Source organism: Corythoichthys intestinalis, chromosome 9 (assembly GCF_030265065.1).
Source record: "Corythoichthys intestinalis isolate RoL2023-P3 chromosome 9, ASM3026506v1, whole genome shotgun sequence".
Lineage (NCBI taxonomy): Eukaryota > Metazoa > Chordata > Actinopteri > Syngnathiformes > Syngnathidae > Corythoichthys > Corythoichthys intestinalis.
The window spans coordinates 7,045,118-7,066,867 of NC_080403.1; the positions used below are offsets into that span (position 1 = coordinate 7,045,118).

The following is a 21,750-nucleotide window of genomic DNA, read 5'->3' on the forward strand; positions in this document are numbered from 1 at the left end:
AGTGGGACTCATTTTCAGCCCGGGAATTTCATGCCTCAAACCGGCCCACTTTAAATTATTTAAAATAGGGATGTCCGGATCGCATGTTTTTGCACCGAGTGACCCGATTTGGAGAATCTGCCAATAAAAGTGTCCTGATGTGATACTGAGAAAAAAAAAAAAAGAAAAAAAAAAAACATTCTAAACAAAAGTTCCAAACATGTTACTCTACTGCATTTCCTCTTTTTCTGTTGCAGAGGATTAAAAGTGTATATATTTTTTCTTTTGGCAATGCAATTGTGTTTCTTGATTATTTTGTTAGTTTTTATATTTAAAAAAATACAAAAAACATATAAGTGTAATGCTACTTAGACATATTGTTCAATCAAACACAACAGTTCTTTTGGCTTAAAATACAGCAGTTTATCTTAAAGAGGGGTGCAAGAGAAGAAACTTCTATTTCATATTTCAAATATATTGAGTTAACCGATTCAGCTTCTGCCCATAGTTAGCTGGAATAGGCTCAAGCTCCCCCGTGACTCTTGTGAGGATTGGCGGTACAGAAAATGGATGGATAGATTTTTATTCGACCAATCGCATGGCAAAAATCCAATGAATTAAGGCATGTAGACATGGTTTGTTGTGGTTCAAAGCAAGCGTAAAAACTGGAAATTGAGATCCTGTTGTTTGTATGGTGGCACAAAGAAAAGGTCCCATAGCAGGACGGTGGTTCCCTCTGCTGAATTGGAACTGTACTGCAACCAATAGCAACAGCAACAACAACAACAACAACAACAACAACAACAACAAAAAACTCGAGTAGAAACTAACATTTTTTAGCAAAAAATAACTTGAATTAGATAATGGCTTAAGTTATTTTTCATTCATTTTTGCACGTGTTTTTTTGTGCCTGGAAATGCCTGGGTCTGTTTCATTGATTTTATAATGCTAATTTTTGAGTGAAATGAGACTGCATTTTATCCTTTTCTCCATCCAAAGGGATTTAATGCCGTACTACGTCCACAGACGTGCGTTCGTCTTTGACGTCAGTTGGAGTACAAGCGGAGCGGAGCGGCGCTGCGCACAAGCCCGGCCAGCAGCAGCTCATCTCTCTCGGAGGCAAGGAGCGCACAACCCCGGGCACAGATAACCATTTAGGTACGTTTTTATACCACTGCGCATTGATTCCCACGTCTTTCATCAACGCAAAAATACAAAGTGAACGCGCGTGACATCCGTATGTGAACCTAATGATGCGTTCTTGCTTAGCGTGTCACATCCTTGAGTGGTGCAGTACTGTACACCCACAGTGGTTTTTAGCTTTCTACACGCTCACGAGCAAAATTTAGTTTTACCTAAATTATGCATTTTGGTTCCATCCTTATTTTTATTGCACAGCTTTATAAATGCATTGCAGTTTAAACAAAAATGTTGCATCGACTTCAGAGTTGATTCTTATTTGTCACCATTCTTCTACTGACAATGCATTCTGGACTTCAGTACACTGTATCTATGTATATAAATATATATACATATATTTAATCGCTTCATTTATGCTTGCTTTCTTGTGACAGGCCTTTGGTTGCCCTAATTCCAGCTGTCATGTTGGTCCCTTTCTGCCATTATAGCTGCCTGTCAGCAAAAGATGTGCATGGTTGTGCGTTATTTTCCCCCTTATGAGGTACAGTTAGGTCCAGAAGGCTTAAAGTATTGTCACGCGTCCTTGGGTCCCTTGAAAGGTGATTTAAGAATCGTGGTTATGAAATTACCTTATAGTGTTTTAGCACAAATTAGGAAACAAATAGCTCACTTGGGGTTATCTGCCTAAAAATAATAATTTTAGCAATTCTGTGTGTCTGAGTGAACATGTACTGTATGTTTAAAAAAAAAAAGAAAGAAAAAAACTAACAACAAAAACATCCCATAAATGGATAAACAAGACATTTCTATTCGGAACACTAAAGCATACTGAACTGAACTAAAACATTATTTTCATTGCTTTTGCATGTTCTTCCTGTGCTTGTGTGGGTTTTCTCTTGGTATACTCTAGCTTCCACCCACATTGCTAAAGTATGCAAGTTAGGGTCATTAAAAACTAATTTGGCCATTGGTTTGAATGTGAATCTGAATAGACGGTTGACAATAATCAGCATGTTCTCTCTGGTTGACAGGCAAACAGTCTGGGGTAGATCCTGCATAGGTGTAACATGGTAATATAACAAGGGTCGCGGTGCAGAAATCGCAGACATGAAGGAGTGGTCGAGATTTTCATTTTCATATATTTACCCTTTTAAACATTTATTTATATATATTTTTATTTTTCTTTGTTTGGATCGGTTATTTATCATCTAAAATATTGGGGAAAATGCGACAGGAACGGAAAAAAATACAATTAAGCGATAGCTATGAGGTAGATATCCGTGACTTATTTGCAGACGCAAATTTTTTCATTGTGATGTAATTTGTGTAAAAGTTTAAATTATGCGAGTGAATAATTTTTTAAAAAGTTGTTTATTTTTTTAAACTAAATATTAGACATTAATTAATGATTCTAAGCTAAAAATGACAGACATTTCGAATAATAAATACGATTACTTACCTTCTTTTTACAGCTAGGTTGAAACAAAAGTGGTTGCGCGATGTCCATGAACGGGGGTTTCCAGTGTAAAACGGACAATTAAAATAGTTTGGGGGCAAATTGCGCCATGAATCTGCTATGGCAGCATATAGACATATTTTTCTATCAAACCCAACAGTTCTTTTGGCTTAAAATACAGCAGTTTATTTCAAAGAGGGGTGCAGAGCAGAAACTGCTTTTTCACCCTTGTCTGTGTTTTCCACCATATGTATATATATATATATATATATATATATATATATATATATATATATATATATATACAGTTGTGGTCAAAAGTTTACATACACTTGTGAAGAACATAATGTCATGGCTCTCTTGAGTTTCCAGTTATTTCTACAACTCTGATTTTTGTCTGATAGAGTGATTGGAACAGATACGTCTTTGTCACAAAAAACATTCATGAAGTTTGGTTCTTTTATGACTTTATTATGGGTGAACAGAAAAAAGTGATCAAATCTGCTGGGTCAAAAATATATATACAGCGGCGCTAATATTTGGTACCATGTCCCTTGGCCATTTTCACTTCAATTAGGCGCTTTTGGTAGCCATCCACAAGCTTCTGGTAAGCTTCTGGTTGAATCTTTGACCACTCCTCTTGACAGAATTGGTGCAGTTCAGTTAAATTTGATGGCTTTCTGACATGGACTTGTTTCTTCAGCATTGTCCACAAGTTTTCAATGGGGTTTAAGTCAGGACTTTGGGAAGGCCATTCGAAAACCTTAATTCTAGCCTGATTTAGCCATTCCATTACCACTTTTGATGTGTGTCTGGGGTCATTGTCCTGTTGGAACACCCAACTGTGCCCAAGACCCAATCTTCGGGCTGATGACGTTAGGTTATCTTGAAGAATTTGAAGGTAATCCTCCTTCTTCATTATCCCATTTACTCTCTGTAAAGCACCAGTTCCATTGGCAGCAAAACAGCCCCACAGCATAATACTACCACCACTGTGCTTGACGGTAGGCATGGTGTACTTGGGGTTAAAGGCCTCACCTTTTCTCCTCCAAACATATTGCTGGGCATTGTGGCCAACCAGCTCGATTTTTGTTTCGTCTGACCACAGAAATAGTCATCTAGTCACTTTATATAACCCTTTTTGCACAATCATACATGTTGGTATGTATGTATGTATGTATACGTGTGTGTGTGTGCGCGCGTGTGTGTGTATAGGACAAAACATTTGCACTATTGCAGTCTGCTACTTTTCCAGTACCTGTTTTTATTTCGTGTGTTTCACATTGTCAGATTGTACAGTTGTCTATTTTTATATATATTTCTTTTATTTCATTTTTACTGCCACTGAGGTTAGAGAGTCACGCAATTTCAATTCTCTGTCTGTCCTTGCACATGTGGTAGAATTGACAATAAAGCAAACTTTGACTTTGACTTTGAGAACTTTCCTCCAAAAGGTCTTATCTTTGTCCATGGGATCAGAGGCAAACTTCAGTCGAGCCTCAAGGTGCCACTTTTGGAGCAAGGGCTTCCTTCTTGCACGGCAGCCTCTCAGTCCATGGAGATGCAAAACATGCTTGACTGTGGACACTGACACCTGTGTTCCAGCAGCTTCTAATTCTTGGCAGATCTGCTTTTTGGTGATTCTCGGTTGAATCTTCACCCTCCTGACCAATTATCTCTCAGCAGCAGGTGATAGCTTGCGTTTTCTTCCTGATCGTGGCAGTGACAAAACAGTGCCATGCACTTTATACTTACAAACAATTGTTTGCACTGTTGCTCTTGGGACCTGCAGCTGCTTTGAAATGGCTCCAAGTGACTTTCCTGACTTGTTCAAGTCAATGATTGTTCAAGTCAATAATCACTCACAAGAAATTGCTAATTCGTGTTGCTGTATGTATATTTTTGACCCAGCAGATTTGATCACTTTTTCTGTTAACCCATAATAAAGTCATAAAAGAACCAAACTTCATGAATGTTTTTTGTGACAAAGAAGTATCTGTTCCAATCACTGTATCGGAGAAAAATCAGAGTTGTAGAAATAACTGGAAACTCAAGAGATTATGTTCTTCACAAGTGTATGTAAACTTTTGACCACAACTGTATATATACATATATATATTCATTCAGACTATAAGCCGCTACTTTTTTGCTTCATTTTGACTCCTGCAGTTTTTAGTCCAGTGGGGCTTATATGTTTATGCATTTGGGTTAATAGGTAACACATGACGTGACACTATCATAGGCATTAATGAATGCATATGACAGATGTCATTACGTGTCATCCGGCAAATTATGTCACTAACTCCATTTATGTCCAGCTCGGATGTTTTAAATCCATTCAAAAGTGAGATAATTTGCCCGATGACACAAAATCATATCTGTCAAAAGCATTCATTAATGTTCAGGACAGTGTCATGTCATAAATATGATTGTCTAAAGACAGTCTTATGGTGTAGGAATTAATGAAACAACTGGAAGAGTAACTGAAGAAATAATTAGCACAGAACATGACTTTTGATTGTTATCGACATCTGCAGCGCTGCAATGCATACTAGGAGGCATGTTGGACAACAACAGTTTTGACAGCAGGTGGCACCGGAGGTTGATTGTCTCCCCCAAGGCAACAGTGATGGCCAAATCAAGCTTCTTGACGCAATGAAGCTTTGCAACCAATTGGTTCAAAGATTCATAGTGGTTCATTTGGTCTTATAAGATAAGATAAGACTTTATTAATCCGTCATAGGGGAAATTCAGGATAGGGGAAATTCGGGCAGTCGTATGATGCTGCTGTCAAATAAAATGTTACCAGTGAATATCTTTTGGTGTAAATATTCCATATTACAGTGAGGACAGCTGTGGCTTATAGTCCAATGCATCTTATCTATGAATAACTAAGTCTTTGTGTCAAATTTGGTGTGTGGCAGGTTATATTATAGTCAGGTGCGCCTTAGAGTGCAAAAATTACAGTATACAGTATATGAAATGAGATATATATATATACTGTATATAATATAACATCATACTGTCCTTTGATGAGTTTGCAAGCTTGTGCTCTCTCCAAACTTCTTCCTAAATTCTAAAGACATACATTTTATGCTAATTGAAGATTAAAATTGTTCCTAGGTATTAATGTCAGTGTGTCTGTAAATGACCACAGATTAGCTGGGCATCTTTAGATTGATGTTGTTTTATGACTGTCATTCAGTGGAGTCAAACCTGAGTTGCACTTAGCATTAATCATATCAGAATAAGTCAAGTCATGAATCTATTTTTACAGACTACCTACAACATCCTCTCCGCAGTCCAAATGTAATTACGGTATGCACATTGAATGCCACAGCACCAATCAAGTAGAAACCCCATTCTTAGTCCAACCTGTACCATGATGCTTTTGCTTAGTTGCATATGACAAAAAGTCAGCATTTCAGTCAGTGCTTTGTTTTGGAGAGTGCTAACAAATGAATTGTGCACACTGCTTGTCTTTTCTCTTTGCAGCTGTAGTGTGGCGAATCCCATCAGTGCGACAGGATGCCTCTAGGAGAGGACGGCAATGGGTGGAAGAAGAAGACATCCGACATTAAAGAACATTATGACTTCAAAGAAGTGCTCGGGACGTAAGTTGGAAAGCCTCCAAAGTGTGTTGTTGCTTAAAACATGTCTAGTGATGTAGCCTACTTGGTTTTGATATTGACTCCTCCTCCTTAGCTGATGCTGGCAAATTTTGTGAGTAAAGTGATTGCTGTGATGTATTTGAGTCAATCTGTTCGACATTTGGCATAGAATTACAGTCAATTATTTAGCAGGTAATTGTTTGACTGTAATGTTAGTTAGCTTGCTATTTAGCTTGGTTGGGATGACACAGGCCTCTCTGCAGACCATCTAAGGCAGTGCTTCTCAATTATTTTCTGTCACGCCCCCCCCAAGGAAGACGTAAATGTTTCGCGCCCCCCCCAAACTCTCTGCCGCCACTGTATATAGTATCATTTGTCTATAAAATTACTATTATAAATACGCATCTGCCTAACATTGTGTCCTTTTTTTCTAATAAAGAAAAAAAGTAACATAGATCAACTTATAATAAAGTGTAACTTTATTATAAACATTGTTTTGTTTGTAACAGAGAAGATTTGATGTGCATCAATTTGCCTGAATTTAAAAAAAAAAATCACATCCAAACTAAAAAAATACACTCAAGGTACATTTTTGACCATTTGATACAGAAAAATAAAATGTAATAAAATCAGTAAATAATACCAAATTAAAATTGATTAGAAACATTCACTCATGAGGACAATGTGCCAAAAAATTTGACCGAAAAAACAAATCTGAATAAAAGGGGGGGGGGGAGTGTCCTTGGACAGGACAGTTTTTATTTTTGCTGCTCACAGTATTTACCTCCTTTGCAATGATGTGGAGTTATTTTTCAATTAGCATGCTAACAATGCTCACTGGCTTACTGATATAACACTGACAAAGCAGGACGATTGTTGGCAATATACGGCACGTTTTCACTGAAAAAATCAAGCGGCTTAACAATGATTGATTTGGCTTCTTGCTATCTGCTATAATTATTTTTAGACACAGTAAACAGTGGTCTTTCATCATCACCCACTGTATTAAAAGTCAAAGCTAAAAGGCAAACGGCACGAAAAAAAGCGCATTCACGGCGGCCGAGGTAGAACCGTAGGTGAGGGCAGTCGTCGTGACGATCCCAAGCCGAAAATGGCACTTCTCGGGCGGCGACGTGAGAACCGGACAAGACAGTGGGTCGCTGCGTGAGTGAGTCCGGTCGGAAAACGGCTTTCGAAAACGGCGGTGGCACACTGCTCTTCATATCTGTTGTCTGTGTGTGCTGAGTGCTTTTCCTTAGTTCAAAAATACTGCGCGCACTCTGAAAATGAGAGCGCCACTGCCACCTACTGAGTGGATGTGCAAGTACACTTTATTCCAGTACGGCAAAAAAAAAAAAACACATAAAACATGTTCCCCGAGGTCACATGCGCCCCCCCTGGCATTGCTCTGCGCTCCCCAGGGGGGCGCGCCCCACTATTTGAGAAGTACTGATCTAAGGCCATGTCTACACCTAGCAGTTTTTTTTAATTTTTTAAACCGAAGATCCTGCCCTAATACATCAGGAAAAATTAATTATGTCCTCACCAGCACTTTTGTAAAAAAAAAAAAAAAGCTTCCACAGCTAACCGCATTCATTCAATTTTAAGTAAATTCATAACAATGCGCGAAAAATAATTGTCCATAATACCTCATCCTCCGCATGTATTCTTCAATATGAAGCACTGCAATAATTTTTAAATAAAAAGAAGCAAAAAAGTACCTATCTAATTTACTCCAAATGTAAAACATTGGTCTCATGTGTAACGTAGGGACAAAGTTTGTCGTAGTCAATGACGCTACCACAGTTAAATCTTCGGCTATCAGTGTCCACATGATGGCGCCACAAACGCAGAATTCGCACACCTTTACTCTGGACGCAGTTTTTAAAAACACTTGTGTAAATGTGCATGTGGATGATAGGCCAAACTGTAGAAAAAGTTTGCCATGGAGGTGCCAGAGCACTATAATGACAGGCAGGGCTAAACGGCAGATTAAAAGACTCATTTCTCGTCATCTGCGCTTTGCCAAATTGTTGAAACATCTCAAAATATGATTTTGCTTCCAATAAGAATGCTATGTGAGATTTCTGTTATGGTGTCACAGGCACTTTTATGACAACCAGAACAGTCCAGTTGCAACTGATACAATGCCCATTAAATGAGGTCAACTGGATGAATGAAAATATTCACAGGCACTTGGTAGCTTCGTCACTCATTTAGTAAGCACTGTAAGGTGGTGAGTTAACTAAGTAGTTAACTAGCAAGCAATTTAGGCTGTCTATACATGACATCTTGTGCCTACTGTTTGCTATTCTAACTTATTTAATGATATATGCTTCCTGTTGCATTGTAACTTTCAGTTCTCACAAACTTTAAACTTTGTAATGTTATGGTACCATTTTCTAGGTCATATAATATAGATTGGATTTGGAGTCATATTGTCAATATTGCTGGACCTGGCACAAACGCGTCTATGAAAAGCTCCTTACGGGCTTGGAGAGAAGATTACAGAGAAGCTTTTACAGGAATTCAGAGCGTGAGGTTAATTGATTTATGTTGAAATATTATATTCAATTCTGGCTAATCCTCACAGTTTGAAGCTCAGTCGGTGTCAGGTCGACACGTCCTCATTCAAGCGGAATAGACAGGAGGGTGCTTGTGTCGTGTGTTCTTCGTGACACAAACACACACTGCAGTAAAAGACACAATGCATATCATAAGTGTTGATCCAGTGCTCGCGTCTCATTTGGCTTGAAGCCCGTTGAACCATCGTTGCAGATACATTGTGGTTAGTTCAATACGTAAAATTGAGGGACCCATTCCATTAGTTAGTTGATAGTTGGCTATGGCTAAGTCCACTCCTCGCATAGTGTATCATTTACAACAGTTAAAGACAGGTTGTTAATAGCTTGTCAATTTGTACAATTTGTTCTGTTGGTGATTTAGTCGGTTAGTTAGCTGATCAATTTCCATTATTAGTTTGGTCAATTCCTTAGCAAAGTAAATTAGGCAGACCTTTTGTAGAATAGAATGTTGCAGCTACATTTTCTAGTAAGTTGTGTAAAAAGCAAATAACAAAATGCAGTACAATCGTTTGCAGTCTTTTAAATTTTTATTAATTTGAATGTACCGTGAAGAATAAAAAAAGTTAGTTTTGTCTTTTTAACAGGTTATTCAATCCTCTTAAATGCACAAGAGATGACAACACAAAACGCAGCAGTAACAGATAATCACCGAAGCTAAATACATTTAGTCATGAATAAATAATTAAAAGCAGGTAGGCCTGGACCTAGTTTCTGGAGTGCACTATGATGCCTTCGAGAAGATTCGGTCCCAACCTGTCAAATCGTACACTTTTTACTGCGGCTTATGCATGAATTCTGGTTATGTTTCATGAACTCAAAGCAATTTTGATTGAGCACAACTGTATTATACTGCTCCAGTAAAGTGCTCTAATTCATAAATAAGAACAAATAATAAATAAATTAAAAACTTAAACAATAATTGCAGGGGGAAAAAAAAAAAACGACAAATGCAATACATTGATGGAGTAATGCCCTTGTAATTAGGTGCATCTCACTGTATATATGAAAATAAAACCTTTATTTTAAAAAAATGATAGGCTATTAGTGTTAGGGGATGGGAATCGAAATCCGATTCCAATTCCGAACCAGTTCCGAGTGTTTCGAGGCCTCGACATCACAACGAAAAAGCCTTAACGATCCCTTTAACGATCCCTAAAGACGCATATTGCGCCGTGACGTGTCTTGTTGTCCAGACGCATCAAACTAGCATGGCGCCAAGAACCACTCGCTCCAAAGTTTGGCTACACTTCACCAGGAAAAAAGGGTGAAAATGAAAGGTTACGATAGTTTAGCACGAGCATTGCCGCCGTAAACATAACAATGACAGCACGTTGGTTCGAACGCTCGAAAGTGTGTCTTCACTTCACGAGGTAAAATTACAACAAAGTGACTTGCAGTCATTGCAAGGTGGAGATAACTGCATCGGGAGGGAATAGACTGCACTGTCCTCACCGAGACGCTAAGGCTCAGTCCTGGCTATACAGCTAGCTAAACTCCCAAATGACGATGCAGAAGACGTTGGTATAATTTGCTGACTTTATTCAACCATCACTTGAAATTAAAAATAGAAATGAAACAAATCAATTTCTTCCCCAATAACAAACAGGTTTGCATCAACGTAAATCAGCGATGATTAGCTGCTAACACAGAAATAACAAACAGTTAGCATGCGTTCGCTAGCATTAGCACCTCGTTTAAACCACTACACAACTGGATTTAAGTGTCCGATCGCGAGTGGAAACACACAACAACAACACAGAAGATGATACATGCAGGCGTTGCCTCTGTAGATATTTTACAAACATTAACAAAGAACGTAGGCTCGTGGCAGTGTTTACCTTTCTCACTAACTCGCTCGGAAGCGGCATTTCTTCTCTTCGCGTGTAAGCGCGCTCTTCTTCACGTGACCGCGTTCTTCTTCGCGTGAGGAAGCGCAAGGGCGCCACCACTTGAGCGTGCAAGCACCATAAAAACTAAAAGGCATGCATTTCAATATACTGGTAAATAAAAACAGGGGTCCCCAAACTACGGCCCGCGGCTCCATATTTGGTCCGGCCCCCTGAACAATTCCAGAGAGCATTTTGAATTTTTTTTGTTTTTTTTCTCCCTCAGTGGTGTTATTTATTTCCTGGCCTTTTTCAGTGAATAACTCAGAGAGGGTTATTTGGTTATTATCTATTTAATTTATAGTGCTATTATTATTTATTATTATTATATTATATTATATTATATTATATTATATTATATTATTATTTTATTTACTTTTGTTCCGTGAAGAATCCACAGAGGGTTATTTGATTGTGGCTTTCTGAAAAACAATATTTTTTTTACATTTACGCACTCCTGCAATCGTCACACTTTTTCTGTTACAAACTGACCCCGGCTTCTCATCAGAGAAGGGAAAAGTTATGTGGCCCTCACAGGAAAAAGTTTGGGGACCTCTGCTTTAACACATATTGCCAAAGGCAGAACAACGACCTATATGCCAATATATACCAATATTTTTTATTTCTATGAGAAAAATGTTTCAGTAAAATGTTACACATTCTTGTGCATTTGCCACTTATTGCCACAGTTAAGATTGAGGCTTTGGGCCTCTTTTGACCTCGTTGTGAGTTTGTAAGGTTGTGACTTCTGATTAAACAAACTCGATGACAATCAAAATGTTTGTTCTTCTTTTTCCCGAAATTAGAATCGATAAGAGAATCGATAAAGAATCGAATCGTTAATCAATATCGATAATGGAATCGGAATCGTAAAAATCGTATCAATTCCCATCCCTAGTCATCATCAGTGTCAGAGGTCCTATTATTAAGAACAAGAATTTGAATTTTTGCATTTCTTTATAAGACAAAAACAAAATGCACATTTTAAATCTTAAATATTCTGCTTTATTTCACTGCATTTTGCGAGAAGGATGCACTAACAAAATGAAAATAGTCCTAACAAATGTATTTTGCCTTCCCGTAATATTTTTTCTGTTACACTTAGACCTACAAAGCACATCATGATACCGTATCACATAAATTGTTTTGTGATGAACAAAGTATTTTAGAATTGCTGCATTGTTATAGGATTGTTATCATGTAGAAAATAGATTTGTTTTAGGAGTACTTTTTAGTTGGGTCTTAAAGTGCCTTTGACAGCTTAAAAAAATCCTCCATAGCATCATTATGTGAATCATATTTTGCGACGATTCGACTATATACAACAATTTGGCAGCGCGCAGATGACGAGAAATTAGTCTTTTAATCTGCCCCGCATGTCATTACAGCGCTCTCGCATCCACAGCTGGAGCATGACGTCGGCACAATTTCATCTAATTTAGAATTCAGCCCATTGAGGGGGAATTATTCAGAACGAGGAAAATGCGACAAAGAGAGCCGCAAAATGTCATTGTTTAAATCTCTCTACTCCAATATTTTTACAGGATATTCTTTTTATCTAAGTATTTTTCCCCAATTGCTAAATAAATGGTATGGTCATGACAAATAACAGTCTTGTGCTAAATGAAAAATGAAAAATTCATTTATTCAGTACGAAATGGCAAAATTACTCCATAATGGTCAAACCTGTCGACATCTTGCGCCTCCCGAATTATATTTTATGCCTCCAGAGTTAGTCCGGCTTTTATCATTCCCCTGCCCTGGCTTCAGAGAGCGTAAACAAACCAGGAGGCGTGACAATTAGCCGACATGCTAGCCCGAGCCGAGTGGCGTTTTCAAGTCTTATTCTCGCCTTTCGAAGCAAAAAAAAAATCATACAAAACTATCTTGGATGATATCACACGGCGGCGGGGTTGTCGATTGTCTTCACCGATCGGCAACCGCACCCCCAACGGGCGAGCAAGTTGCAACTCGTCGTTCCCCTGCTGCGGGCAGGAATGCACGTTGCCAGTGACGCAGCTGTAGAATGACCGCCGGACAAACCGGCCGACGTCGGAGGAGCGTGTAGCTGCCCGGTCCCCCAATCCTGAGGATAGTGGTCTATTGCAAGGCACACGAAGAGGGCAGAGGGGGCTGGAAGTCTGGACGATATGGAGAACTGCACGAGCATAAGCCGAGTATAATGCTCTCCCAGCGGGCATGCAAAGCGGACAGAGGGGGTTGTGCGACAAGCTAGCGGTCATCGGCCGAGTGTTATTCTCGGTGGACAAGGAGCATTGTCAGCCAGAAAATGTGAGCTACCTCCTTATTATAACGTGTGCCATGATCCCAGTATTTGAAATCATACAAAATACGATGTTTACTCACTTCCTCGTGAGTCCAATGGTTCCACAGTTGTCTGACTTGTTTTGGCCAATCTCCATGGTGAACGGGGACATTTTGAAACCCAAACCGGCTCACACGCCTCTCCCTGGTGCAACAACAGAAACCTGCAGCACATTTGGCTGGCGTGATGCGAAAAATAAACGAATTAATCCGCAAAATCAGCCGAATCTGCAGTCCATCTGCATGCTATAAAGCAATGCTGTATAGTGAGATGCTGACCCAGGTGACATCACATTCGCATTCCTCCTCAATCCAGGAAGTCTCTCATTTTTATAGAGCGGGATTCAAAAAATTTAATATATAAATCAATCGCTTCAACACACATCCAAGCAGTCCATTTCATTCAGGAGCATAAAATACCGCGTGAAATATGAAATAAACATGCTTTTTGCTGTCATGGGCACTTTAAGATTGTTTTTGCCATACTAAATGCCAGAGAGTGTCCTCCTTTTTGGTGTTTTGGAAATGGCCACGCTAGTATACCATAAAATAAGCAAAAAGAGTACAAATGCTTTTTACAGTGTAGTTGTTGTTGTTCAGGATCATACTACTTGAGTGTAGACAGACAGATAACATTATTTGAAATGCTTTTTAGCCATGCTTTCATAAGATCTGTGCTAGGCTCTTAAATAAATCTCAGGCAAGCCAAATAACAGTATGTAGTGCTCAGAGGCAAACCCGCAGAGAGCGAAGTCTCTAAGGAGGAATGAGCAAGTTGATGTTTAATTACACGTGTCTCACAGCAACAGTAGCAACATGTGACTGTGCACATGCTCTCAAGGCTCCCATTTGTGAGAGTCACTGACAAATATTGGGTTTTGTGTGAGAGAGCATTCATTCTGGGATGTTCCTGTAATCTGAGTGTGCACCTGTGAGACGTTCAGATACACCCGATGGCCACTCGGCCCCTTTCCCGTCTCACGGCCTCCCTGCGGTTGCTGACAATGTTCATGGCCTCCTCCTGTGCTCCCCACACGCTCCTGTGTAAATACATGCCATTCTCCCCCTCGACATAATGCATAATGCAGACTAGTCTCTTTCGGTAAACAGCCATGCTACATTTGCTGTATCTATTATTGAACAGGTTAAAGATAGTTTCTTCTTTTATTTTTTTTTCTTTCTTTCGTTTTTCTGAACACAGTTAGCCACTCTTCCGGTAAAATGACTGCACGACTGTGGGCTCAATCTTTTGAGCTTTTCTTAGACCCTTCCATCCCATCCCTTTCTCAGTAATGTAGCCACTTCGAATTATTCATCCAATAACTACCACGCAAGCCACATACAAAAAAAGTACATCTAGATTATGAGTAAAGAGTGCTGTTTATTTGTTGAATCATCACATCACTCGCCTGAAATTTAATTAATTTCAGCTCACGGCATATTGCCAAAATGATTCGTCATATCACTTGATATGACATGTCTGTGTTAAGCGATACATTGTCACATACACCAAACAAAAAAATGAATGCGATACTTTTGTTATTGCTCCCATTTATGAAATGAACTCATATCTCAAACATTTTCTACTTACACAAAATTAAAATTTCTCTCAAATATTGTGCACAAATCTGTGTAAATCTGTCATAGTGAGCACTTTTCCTTTGTTGGGATCATCCATTGTACCTCACAGGTATGTCATATCAACTAGCTGATTAGACAGCTTAATTATTGCACAGGTGTACCTTAGAATGACCAAAATAAAAGGCCTCTCAATTGTGCCGTTTACATGGTAACGCCGCCACACCAATGACTACACTAGGACGGATAATTTTCTCCAGGGTATTTTGCCGATTATTTTTATACCTGTCCACACTTTGTTTAAGGTGCGTTTAAGGACCTCCCCGCTTCTGCAAGGTACGCCTGCATTTGCGCAAACTACGCATGCGTAAAAAGGAGAAGCCTCATGTGTTACGTCATCGCCCGCGCGGATGACCTTTGAACCGGAAACTCATTCCTGGCCCGTGGCAAATTTCGAAATTACTACACCTTCTAGACTGTCATTATTTTGTGATCACTGTTTTTTCCGTGATCGCAATCGAACGCGTCATGCAGGAGCGAAAGTGGAAGGGAGAGCACGCTCGGCTTTTATGAGCAGGAACAGAGTTGTGATTGAAATAAATCTTTTTAAAACAACGAAAGCCTGACATCATTACTTGGGATGTTACAATCGATGCTCAGTTACGCTCTCACCACTTGGAAAATAACAAATTGAAGCATATTTTGGGGCGCTGGGTATATTTCCTGGAAGCTGCAACCAGGCTGCTTGTGCATATAAGTGGAGATCCTGTAAGTGGCAACAGTTTTGACAGGCTGTCTTGGAAAAAAAAAAAAAACTGATCGCGCGCTTCTTTGACTGGGGGTACCACGCAGGTCACTTTTCGGGGTTTAATTTTCCTCTATGCATTTTTATGTACAGTACTTATGTTCGGTCGGCATGGAGATGGGAGGGGCCAGCCCCGCAGCTGGCTGATGTGAGACAACTCGGGACAAAAGCTCTGTAAAAAATGCTCATCTCCACCTCATCCGCGATAGGAGGACCCCAAATGGGGACTGAATTGTAGCATATTATTGAGACGTAGTTTGAAGGTTCAAGAAAAAGAGAAGGAATGCCACGTCGTGATCGTCCACCTCCATTTTTTACATGCTGTAATGCCGTACTAAAAACAGCGACGGCATGACGTCCCTTCCTGAATATCCCAACGTTGTACGGAGACAGCAGTCCATATTAGGCGGCGGGTAACATTACCCGCCTACGTTATCCGTCTGGCAACTAATCTGGATAATAGGCATACTAGTGTGGCCGACATGCCGTATAGTCCAACTAATTACACGTTTAAGGCCATTATCTGTCCTAGTGTAGACGTAGCCTATTTAAGACGCAACAATTGTGATGTGGAATGGCCTCACGGAACGGAAGACGAAGACGCAAACGTTTGATTCCTGCCTGCAAAGTGGAAGGATTCGATTGCGGGGATTGCTTCGCAAGCATATAAATGGAACCCTCTCGACCCGATGACCTCAGCACTCGAACACGTCACTTTGGGCATGCACAATTGCTGCTGCTAAACATTCAAAACAGCAAACATGGCGGAACGTCGGCTTTTATTGACTGTTTTTATGATATTTGTAATTTAAATATATTTAGTGTTCGCATTTTTGTGCTTTTTGGAGCAAAAGAAAAATCCCCAAGGATGCCATTGCTTCGAGTGGACGGGTATATAGACCCTACTCACGTGACGTCACAGCCACGCCCCCGCGCCATGTTGTCCGTGTACTCGTCATGTTAATGCATTAGCGCTTCGTAAATTCCTCCTATTATGGCGTGTTTTTCTGCTCGTTAACATTAATAATCAAAATGGTGAAGTCGTGTGTGGCGGTCGGTTGCAAAAACAGAGAAGATAGACGGAGAGACTTGAAGTTTTACCGTATTCCGAGAGACCCGGAGAGGAGACCGAGATTGACTGCTGCAATTCGACGAGAAAACTGGGCTCCAAACGACTACCACAGATTATGTAGTAGTCATTTTATATCTGGTAAGATGCATTTGATATATATTTAGAGGGTTTTGGGCTGACAACCACAATTAAGATCATTGCTAGGCTAATCGCCGACAACATACACTCAGACGTTGTGAATGAACTACCTGAAAATATATAATTATAAGGGGATAATCAGACAGTTGTCATACAATTAATTTACAATTTCACTATTGAGGTCAAAAGACAAAAAATAAATTCAACTAGGGACAATCTGGAGTAGTGCTATCGCACTTCATATTTATTACATATTATATATGTATGTAGTGAGAGTGCTATCGCTAAACCATATAAACATTAAAAGCCTTAGCTCCATTGACAAATGACATGAAATACATTAGACTTGACAGTGGATGTTAGCAAGAACAAAAGATTTTGAATCGAAAATTTCGTAACTCACCTTCCCGAGCACACGATAGATTCCTGCCGAATTTTCGTGGACGAGGACCTGTTTCACCCAACCAGCAACGAAGTATTTATAAGCTTCCAAGCTCTTAAAGTTTTTCAAACTTTCGTGAGAATAGGCTGATTTTGTGTGGACAAGATAGTTGTAAATATCAGGGTAGCTAGCAGATGTCAGGCAAAGACGGCGAAGACAGTGGGTCGAAAAACATCGATTTAGGCATCAAATATGGATCTGGCGAATGGATAAACTGAAGCGTTTCCACATAACGCCTTTTATGCAACGCATCCAATGAGTTTACAGCGTCAGATAACACCAGGGCTTCCACGAATTGCTCTATAACTTGCACGACTAATTGAAAACAATGAGAATAAGTCTAAAAAATACGGACAATATGGCGGCCGGATACAGCGACACGTCATTTTGTGACGTAGGTGAGTAGGGTCTATTGGCTTCCGGGCTGAGGAGGTTGTTGCCAGCCAAGGAAGTGCATTATTGGCTGTCATCTTGTAAAACTGCACTGCCCCCTCGGGCTTGGCATGAATGCTACATCATTTTCACGCGGAATTGTGACTCTATTATATAAGCTGCACACAGACTACTTTTCATTGTGTCAAAGTATCATTTTGTCAGTGTTGGCCCATGAAAAAATATACCTTAATATCTGCAGAAATGCGAGGCGTGTACTCACTTTCTCACTTACATGGTAGAAGTACTGTCCACATTGATTTTTCAGTTTTTCTGATGTTATATGATGCCGCTCAATTGCCATCTTAAAAGTCAATAAGTTACCGTTTTTTTCCCTTTGATCAGAGCGGGGAGGATCCTGGATTTGTTCATCTGGGGGAGTAGTTGGAGTCCAGAACCCTAGGAGAAAGGCTTTGACTGAGGGTCAAGTTTTATGGTACATTGAGGTCTGCTAACATGAGCAGATGAGGAGTATCCCAAAATAGGAGAGAGTACTTGCAACCTAGTCTAGTGACATGCTGCTGTACATGGGTCATTCAGCCAAACAAAGTAGAAGAAATTATTCCAAATCTGTTAATTTTGAACACAACTACACCCTAGTTACAACTTACAAAAGGGTACGCAATTTCATAGCCAACATTTATGGTATGAGGCAAGTGTTTGCGATGTCATGCAGTATTATCTTTGATCTCTCTTCAGCTTCCCCATCTTCTCTTCCCTATTCTTACATGTTTCCCGCCTTTTTTGTGCCCACTGCTTGATTTTTTTTCGTCCCAGGGGAGCTTTCTCTGAGGTGCTTCTCGCTGAGGAAAGGAGGACCCAGAGGCTGGTGGCCATCAAATGCATACCCAAGAAAGCTCTGGAAGGCAAAGAGAACAATGTAGAGAATGAGATTGCAGTACTGCACAGGTGAGCGGACCCCACCCCCAGTAGGTCCCTCCCATTGTCCAGTTGAAGCGACGTGTCAAGCACATGGCTTAAACTGAGGCAGATTATATGCGAGAGGTCACGTGAACTGGCAAGCAAATGCACGGGGTCTGTAGAAACAGTAGGATTGTGCACCGGAAATGTCAGGAGTAAAGAAGATAGACCTATTTTTAGTGTCCCTGTTGCCAGGGCAACAGCACACAGAGGCGGTGATGGTGTGGAGTTCCCTGCAGCAATGTATTGAAAAGAAGGAGACATAACGGGTGGAGAAGAAGCAAGGGGGGTTGGGGGGTTATGGACTGAAATTTGAAGTCACCGTTCAGCCAATAAAAGGGCATTACGTGGGAAACCAACAATCTGGAAAAGAGCGCAGTTGCTCACCCTGCAATATCCTCCATCATCTGCCACAGTGTTAAGTGACATATTTTCACATGCTGACAAGAGATGCTACGCTGAATGCTTCACACTGCATATTTCACGCTTCCTGTCGTTTAAAAATCTACTCCCAGTAGCATATTCGTCAGACCAACACCATTATGTCCTTGCCTTGTCTTACACTTGAGGTTTGACATAGCCAAACCATAATGCCATCTGGTGACCACTTTACTGCTAACACTGGAGGGATGTTATATAAAGTATGTTAATATTCCTTTTACAACATTTTCAGAATCAAGCACGCCAACATCGTTTCGCTGGAGGACATCTTCGAAAGCACGTCTCATCTGTACCTCGTCATGCAGCTGTGAGTTTTCCTTTAAATTTCAAAAGCTGCTGATGTGGATTTGGAACTGGGGAGGGGGTGGTGTTTAAGAGAACTATATGTCATTTCATTTATCTGTCATGTTTTTGCTTTTTGATAAAACTCTGCCTATTATTATAACAAGGGATGTCCCAATCACATATTTTTGCACCAGAGTCCGAGTCACCTTATTTTGAGAATCTGCCAATACCGAATCTCGACCCGATACTGAATTTTTTTTTTTTTTTTTTAGTCATAAAAAAGTTCCAAACATATTACAGTACTGTACTGTTTGCAGTACTTCCTTATTGTTATATTTTGGCCAAGAAAACAAATCTTACCGTGTGTGCAAGCCTACATGGAGCCTGGAGACGACACACTGCTAAGTCGGAAAGGCGGGGGGCAGCCCGTCTTGAGTGAGACAACTAGACACTGCTACGGTGTAGGCTAACTACACATAAAATATCACACATTGTGAACATGTGACAGAAACTATTGCGCATTTTCGTCCCGTTCTCATTCCGTCAGACGAAAACTAGCGTTCGTCTTGTTATGTTTTAGGCTCCCAAAAGGCGTTTTTAGCTTCTTGTCATCTCGTCATCGTCATGAAAAAAGTGTTCGTTGACAAAATATTTTTGTTGTCGTCATCGTTGACGAAAACAACACTGCTCGAGACATTTTTTATATCAACACATCCTTTTGTTGATGCCGTTTGTAGCTGCTTAACCAATTATACTTTACAGTGAGATGAATTTCCTCAAGGCTATTCAAGAGCCATTTGCGTTCAACATGTCAGCTTGTCATTTTTGCCTTCAGCATCAATACCAACAACAGCCTGTCACTCACTTAGGATTAAAATCAGCGTTACTTTTATTGTGCAGTGTATCAGGGGGTGAGCTGTTTGACAGGATTGTGGAGAAAGGATTCTACACGGAAAGAGATGCCAGCCAGCTCATCCACCAGATCTTAGATGCCGTCAAATATCTCCATGATATGGGGATTGTGCACAGAGACCTGAAGGTAGAAAGGGAGAAAACTGAAGCGAAACTGTCTGCATTCTTTGTATCTGCTCTGATAATACCTGTATTTGCAGCCAGAGAATTTGCTGTATTATAGCATGGATGAAGACTCGAAGATCATGATCAGTGATTTCGGCCTGTCCAAGATCGAGGGAGCAGGCAGCGTTATGTCCACTGCCTGTGGGACTCCCGGATATGTGGGTGAGGCATATATTTACCGGGTGAGCCACCCTTCTCTTTTGTAAGCTCAGCAGTCGCTGGCTCAGCTGACATCCACTTGTACACATACCCTTGTGAGTGCCTCTCTCATCTACTACTGCGTGAAGTGCAAGCGATCCATAAGTACTCTCCACTCTGTTTAACGTGACCCGGAAGCTCATGAAGGTCAAGATGACTTTGGATACAACCCTCACCAATGCTCTGCATTTGCGTGTGTTGCACAGCTCCCGAGGTGCTCGCCCAGAAGCCATACAGCAAAGCAGTCGATTGCTGGTCCATAGGAGTCATTTCTTATATTTTGTGAGTTTGAATTTGTTCACTTCATAATAATAAAATCTGCTTTCATATGGGTAAAGTGTTTATTAAAAAAGAAAAAAAGGCCACAATATTACAAACAACTTTAGTTAGTTGATTTATTGCTAAGTAGATAAAATAGAATTGAAACGATTGGTGCCATGTTATTAGCCTACTCTGTTTAATATTTTGATTAAACATGAGGCATGCTAAATTAGTTCACCACTGCTCCCAAGCTTGCTTGGCTGGTGAATCGCGACCATGACTTGTTTTTCAGAAAGACACAGTTGGTGTAGACATACAGAAGGGCAAATAAGTATTTAGTCAACCATTAATTGTGCAAGTTCTCCCACTTGAAAATATTAGAGAGCCCTGTAATTGTCAAAATGGGTAAACCTCAACCATGAGAGACAGAATGTGGAAAAAAAAAAAAAAAACAGAAAATCACATTGTTTGATTTTTAAAGAATTTATTTGCAAATCTTGGTGGAAAATAAGTATTTGGTCTATACCAAAACTCCATCTCAATACTTTGTTATGTACCCTTTGTTGGCAGTAACGGAGGCCAAACGTTTTCTGTAACTCTTCACAAGCTGTTCACACACTGTTGCTGGTATTTTGGCCCATTCCTCCATGCAGGTCTCCTCTAGAGCAGTAATGGGGCTGTCGTTGGGCAACATGGACTATATATATATATATATATATATATATATGTATATGTATATGTATATGTATGTATGTATATGTATATGTATGTATGTATTAGGGCTGTCAAACGATTAAAATTTTTAATTGAGTTAATTACAGCTTAAAAATTAATTAATCGCGATTAATCGCAATTCAAACCATCTATAAAATATGCCTTATTTTTCTGTAAATTATACAGTGGGGAGAACAAGTATTTGATACACTGTCAATGGGTTTGCCCATTGGCAAAAATTGTTGGAATGGAAAGATAAGACACAAGATGGAAATATACATTCAACATACGGTACATAAGGACTGTAGTGGGCATTTCACTCTACTGTCATTTAAATCTGTCTATGCTGTCCTCACTCCGAAGCGTCTACTTTTTCCAAAGCTAGACAGCTAGTGAACGACGCC

At 39.9% G+C, this 21,750-nt stretch overlaps 1 protein-coding gene across 1 annotated transcript in view; it reads left to right on the top strand.

The window, feature by feature from the left end:
- The first annotated feature begins 979 nt into the window (after positions 1 to 979).
- The window catches only part of camk1a (calcium/calmodulin-dependent protein kinase Ia), a 47,343-nt gene continuing 26,572 nt past the window's right edge, over positions 980 to 21,750 (top strand). The window contains exons 1-7 of the mRNA XM_057846142.1: positions 980 to 1,137; positions 6,071 to 6,189; positions 18,227 to 18,358; positions 19,044 to 19,118; positions 19,997 to 20,135; positions 20,209 to 20,335; positions 20,578 to 20,653. Coding sequence (XP_057702125.1) covers positions 6,104 to 6,189; positions 18,227 to 18,358; positions 19,044 to 19,118; positions 19,997 to 20,135; positions 20,209 to 20,335; positions 20,578 to 20,653 — 635 coding nt within the window. The 5' untranslated portion in view covers positions 980 to 1,137; positions 6,071 to 6,103. The remainder of the gene's footprint in view (positions 1,138 to 6,070; positions 6,190 to 18,226; positions 18,359 to 19,043; positions 19,119 to 19,996; positions 20,136 to 20,208; positions 20,336 to 20,577; positions 20,654 to 21,750) is intronic.